Source organism: Corvus brachyrhynchos, unplaced genomic scaffold (assembly GCF_000691975.1).
Source record: "Corvus brachyrhynchos isolate BGI_N302 unplaced genomic scaffold, ASM69197v1 scaffold97, whole genome shotgun sequence".
Lineage (NCBI taxonomy): Eukaryota > Metazoa > Chordata > Aves > Passeriformes > Corvidae > Corvus > Corvus brachyrhynchos.
The window spans coordinates 5,855,780-5,861,779 of NW_008239758.1; the positions used below are offsets into that span (position 1 = coordinate 5,855,780).

Consider the following 6,000-nt stretch of genomic DNA (forward strand, 5'->3'; position numbering starts at 1 on the left):
CTCACATGGCTGGGAGGAATGCTTTGGCTGCTCTTGAACTTCAACCTATGAGCTAAGCCAAGGTTGTGTTGTCACATCCTTGGGACAGCTCCTGACTGCGTATGTCATTTTGCTGGCAGAACTTCACCAGGGTGTGTCTAGAGGAGACCAAAGACTTTGACTTTATTGTCGGTCATTAGAACTGAGATGGCACTCCTGGCTTCTCTGCTCTGCTTTCAGGGCAAGATCCTCAAGTGGTGTAAATCAGGGCCCTCCCATTTGAGCAGTGCTGCTGTAGCACTGTCTGTGTAGGCTGAGGGCCTGGTTCACACCTTCTGAACTGCTCTAAGACCTGTTCAAAAGGGAATTATCTGTGCTTGGTACATTGTACTACCTGTAATCACAAATGATCCTGCAAGATTCAGGATATTGCAAATGCAGAGAGCTTTTCAACAAGTAATCATTTTGAGATTGCTGGAAAACTGAAGAGTTAGTGCTACTTAAAGGAGAATAAAATAAGCATTAGCACAAAGCAGTTTTTGCAACAATCAAGTTTGATATATGTCCTGTTCTGCTTATAATGTTTCCTCAGAGCCCTTTTCAAGAAGGGGAAGCAACTTGTAAAAGCTGGGAATGCAGGGAAGAGCTAAATTTGCAGCCAGGGTTTCGAAGGAACAAACAAAGAAAAGCATATTTCCATTTCCATTACAGCAGAACATTCTTGGGAGTTCAGAGCAGCAAGCTGAGAACACGCCAGCCAAGCTGCTTCTGAACAGGAGGTGTGGAGCTGCAATGAGCTTTTTATCTTCAAGCATCTGCACTTAAGAAAGAAAGATCTTCCTGAGGCTTTTAAAACTCCTCTTTTTTGAGGGAGGGTCTGTTTCAGAGTAAGGAAAAGGGCTGGTCTGCAGCCCTCTGAGTGCAACATCGCAAACCTGAGCTTAAATTCTGCCAAATCCTACAGAAATCTGAGCCCCTCCATGCAGAAAGCCAGCTGAGCATCCTACCCCTTTCACACCCTATTCCAACACACCTCCCTCTTGCTTCCAAGTGCTGCAGTGTCCCTGTACTGACCCTTCCCCCCACTTCAAAGTTCTGCTTTAATCAGTCAAAGAAACGTGTGGAAAAACTGGCAGCTCAGAGGAGAGCTTTTGTTTGTACAAGAAATGTTTTCATCCGAGCGAGCACAACAATCTCATTACTTGGAATAGCCACACATGTGCTGGAAACCCAGACAGCAGATACCTTCTTTCCTCATCCTTTGTAGGACCAGAGAGATTTCTGCCTGTTTGATTCAGCTGCAGTGCTACAAAGTTATTAGCACTGCTTTTTTGGTGTCCCTAATGAGACAAGCAGTCTTCCAAGCAGCTCCACAGAAGCACTTTTCTCATCACCACTAAAGCCTCGGACACTGTAGCACCAACAGAAACAAGAATGGAGACTTGCAGCCCTGCTGCTTCCAGCACTGGTTGGTCGTAGCAATTAGCTGTTTCCCCACAGATGGAGCTTCTTGTGCAGAAGGACAGCACAGAGAAAAACTTGTCCTGCTCAGAGAAACTAGTTTAGGAATCTCTAGTGAATGTGAAGATAAATCCTTCTGCTTTGGAACTGTTTGCATGTATTCTGCAAGCCTCCTGTGTACCTGCTGGATTCATGGGCCCTACAGAAGGGCTGGCTCTTACCTGAGGAACTGCCCTTCCCTGCCTTGGCATGCCCCAGTTTTATACACCCGTGGGCTCTTCTAGTTCCAAACTCTCCAACGTTAAATCCATTAAACGATGGGCATATCCCTGCCTGTAAGAGCCTGTTCTTTACCAACAGACCACCTTTTGCAGGGTGGTCCTGCAGTTATTTACATAATGAAAGCACTCTCTGAAAAGGTCGGTAGCACAGTTTTCTGAGCACAAAACCTTTCATGCAGCTGGGTGATGCACAGATGCCTGTGCATAGATTTTAGAGAACCTTTCTGAAGAGGGACAGCCCTCATGCTCTCTTTCTGGTGGGTGCCTTGGAGTACTGAGGCCCTGAAATGCTTTGCTGACCACTCTTGCTCTGTGTCCGGGTTCACCAGACTGTAGGGCTGGAGTATGTTCTTGGCATTTTGCATTTGATTTCCTTACAAGCCCATTTTGGGTGGAGAGGACATAATTTATTTTAATACATCTCACTCCCGATGCGTTGTGTTAACCAGGTGGGATTGGTGGGTAAGCCCATGAGAGGTAGCTGGGGCAGGAGCCAGCCCAGCTTTTTGGAACAGCTCCTTGTTGCTGTAGTTCACAGGGAGGCCCTGAGTTTGTCCACATCATGTGGGGCTGACATGACATGGGGTGTTCAGGCACCAGAACAGGCTCCCCAGGGAAGTGCTCACAGCTCCAAGCCTGGCAGAGCTCAAGGAGTGTTTGGAAAATGCTCTCAGGCATGTTGTGTGATTATTGGGGTGTCCTGCATTGGGCCAGGAGTTTGACTCAATGGTCTGATTCTGTGACCCTGTTCCTCAGGACTCTCACCACTCAGATTTCCTTGTGCCTTTGTCCTCACCCAGGTTGGGGGACACACCATGCTGCCTATCCGCTGGATGCCCCCAGAGAGCATCATGTACAGGAAATTCACAACAGAGAGTGACGTCTGGAGTTTCGGGGTGATCCTCTGGGAGATCTTCACGTATGGGAAGCAGCCCTGGTTCCAGCTCTCAAACACAGAGGTACAACAGTGCTGAGACACCTCAGCTGGACACTGTACTTTTTGCCATCTCTCCTCCCCAGGTTGTTTGCAAAGCAGTTTATACATGGATGGTCCCCTCCTTGGCCCTCCCTTGGTGAAGCCATAGGATAAGTGTCATTATCTCAGTTTAAGAGATGGGAAAACTGAGACCTGCAGGAATCAAAGAGCTCTGCCAAAGCCACGTACTGGCTAATCCTCAGCCCCTTGCTGCTAAGTTCCTGACGTATCTGTCATATCTCATAAACTCTCGGGGTGCTGCCAGAACTGGGGATACCCAAATTACTGCTGGGATCTAAGTCATGCCTTGAATTTCCCTTGCTTTCTCCTTTTGTAGCTGAAGTTCTTACTGCAGCTGCCAGCTTGTGAGAAATTGTTTTAAGCCTGATGTATTGCTTGTGGCACATTTCCTTGGGGTTTTTGCCATTGGGACATCTATGACATGGTTTTCCCCAGTTCACTGAGGGTGGAACCCATGGAGCTTGTTTGCCCTTTTTATTTCTTTGACTAGCAAAATTTGCAGCCCACCAGGACAGGGCTCCACTGTAAAAATGTTGAGGGAAGGCTGGCTGGGATTAGCAGGGTGTCACTGCTGAGGTTTGAGGCACATCAGCAGAAAATCATTGGAAGATTTTTGCTTGGAATAGCAGGAGGTATTATAGAAGAGGAAAAAGATGCATTGACATAGCAGTGTGTGGGAACCTTGAACATTTTTATCCTACTGTGTATCTAATGGATTTCAGAAATTTCACCTTTTGTAATGAAAAATGTGCATTTTCTGCTTTCTGGATACAGATCCCTTAATTAAGTGAGTTGCAGAGATGGCAAATCCAAGGTGTTGCTTTACAGCTCTAATCTTGCCCATTCGTGTGCTCAATGGGGCCTGACCGTATATCCCAAAGTAGCACACGCAAACATTTTAGAGGCACAAACAATGGAACCGACAGCGACAGAAGTTATTTGTCACGCTATTTAATGGCTGCTCTTGCATTTCCCTGCGAGGGTAAATACAAACACACACAAATGAGCACATGGAGCTTGAACATGGGCAATGGGCATGCTGGAGTGTGACAGCTCAGCTTTGTCCGTGCCTTCTGCCTCAGTTTCCTTTGCAGGGCAGTAGGGCTGAGAATAGCCACCCTTAATCATGGGGGGAGAGCTGTTTAAAATCTGAACAGATGTGGCTGTATTGGTTTGCTACCATCCCTGGGATAAAATCTCATCCTTCCCTTTCCTATTGGTGTATCCACTGCTTTCTGACTGCTGACCACAGTGTCCTGGTGGGAGGGAGCCACATGAGCTCTCACCTGGCTCATTTTTCACAATTTGTGGAGGGATGGGAAGAACCTGTGTGGCTGCAGAGGACTGACACCTCCACCAGCTCCTGGATGGCATGGCATCACAGCGAGTCCCTGTGGCAGCCCAGAAGCTGTGCCAGAGCCCCATGGAGAGGCAGAACCCATGGAGAGAAGGTCAATGAGCTTGTGCTGGGGTTAGCGTTGGTCAGTCTGGGATGCCCACTCCCTGCTGTGCCACCTGCATGGCCTTATACCCCCACAGCATTTTCAGCAGGTTTTTCCAAGGCTGGGAGAAACCCTCTGTGAGCAGAGGAACGAGGCAGGACACCACTCAGCCAGTCCATTAACTTCTCTCAGTGCCTTTCCTTCACCCTGGAGAGAAAGGGCCCAGCACAGGGCTCCTGTGCATGCCCAGTTATGTTAGAAACCATAACTCACCTCCTCCCCCCAGTCAGCAGCCAGCAGCTCAGTGGCAATGCTCTCTGCCTGCTGTGTCTTCCTCCCCTTGCTTTCAGCAGGTCCTAATCTCTCCCCTCTGTATTTATATGCAAACAGCAAAGTGATAAGTATCCCTTGAGCTGCCTGCTGGGACCATTGCTATTCATAAATGATAAACTCCAAACACCTCTTGCTGGGTGGCTTCCCTCAACACACTGCTTGGGACCGGTGTTTATCTGCAGAGCGTGGCAGGCCACTCGCACGCTGTGATGCTGGGACTCATCAACCCCAACCAAGGAGGCCAGGCAGCAATAGCTGCTCTCTGGAAAGTCATATTTCCCTTTCCTTTTTATTCATTCCTCCAGTAAACAATACACAAAGAGACCCTTAGGGGAGTCTTTTCCAATGGCATCCCTCCGAAGAGACTTTCCTGTTATCCAGGACCTCACATTTTTCTCATTAGCAGCACAGATCTGACCCAAAAGAGAGTGATAGCATTGTAATTTTTTTTTCTCCATCACAGATGTGATTTGACATGAGATTTCATTCTTTTAGTTGCTTTTCTATATCAGAAGGAGGCAAATCTGACCTTGGAGAAATATGTAGGAAAAGATGCTCTGAACTCTTCCTTATAAACCTCTCCTGGGCTTCGCAATGGAAAGGACTCTTGGTTTTCAGACAAGAAAAATATAATTTCAGCTGTGCAAAATATTACTTTACTTTGGGGATTTTAAGAGGTTTTTTTTTCCTTCTTCATTTAGCAGGAAAAACTGACATCATAAATTAAAATCTATTTCATTTGCTTGTGACCTCCTCTTTGGAGAGTGCATTGAGGCAGGTAGGTGTCATACAGGGGAGGTTTTGGGATCTGAAAAACCGTAGCTGGAGAGAAACTTTTTATGGTAAAATTATCATTAGCAACGAACAGGTGAGCATTGAGGATCTGCAGATCTGAGATTTGGCTTCTCAGTGCTCCCATTCACTAAATGTTGCCACATCAGCCAAGCAGTAGCAGGGATGGGACATCCTCCATAGACTGCCCAGCTGGTGTTCAGTGTTCCTTTTCTTTCTTTCTTCTAGGTCATTGAGTGCATTACCCAAGGCCGAGTTTTGGAAAGGCCCCGAGTTTGCCCCAAGGAGGTTTATGACATCATGTTGGGCTGCTGGCAGAGGGAACCTCAGCAACGGCTCAACATCAAGGAGATCTACAAGATCCTTCACGCTCTGGGCAAGGCCACACCAATCTACCTGGACATCCTTGGCTAGCAGTGGCCACTTGTTGGAAGTCCCTGCTCCTTTCTCCCGTCCTTCCCTCCCTCTCCCCCTCCCAACCCCTTTGCCCCTCAGCTCCCAAGCAAACATCTTCATATAAACTCAAGTGCCTGCTACACATACAACACTGAAAACAAAAAAAAAAGCAAAACGAAAAGCAAACCGTCAAAAATCCCACCAAGAACAACAACCTGTAAGGCAGTTTGGCTTATATATATTTATAGATCTCTCTCTATATATAACTTCCACACCAATACAGAAAGAAGCTGCTGTTACAGAAAATTGTGAGACTATA

General features: G+C 47.1%; 1 protein-coding gene across 3 annotated transcripts in view; it reads left to right on the top strand.

Annotated features, from left to right (window-relative positions):
* The window catches only part of NTRK3 (neurotrophic receptor tyrosine kinase 3), a 205,778-nt gene extending 199,781 nt beyond the window's left edge, over window positions 1-5,997 (top strand). For 2 of the 3 annotated variants that reach the window (XM_008640097.2, XM_017742673.1), the window contains 2 exons: window positions 2,522-2,680; window positions 5,514-5,850. In XM_008640097.2, coding sequence (XP_008638319.1) covers window positions 2,522-2,680; window positions 5,514-5,699 — 345 coding nt within the window. In that variant the 3' untranslated portion in view covers window positions 5,700-5,850. Of the gene's footprint in view, window positions 1-2,521; window positions 2,681-5,513 lie in introns of all 3 variants that reach the window. The other variant, XM_008640094.1, reaches the window with a different exon arrangement.
* The last annotated feature ends 3 nt before the right edge of the window (window positions 5,998-6,000 follow it).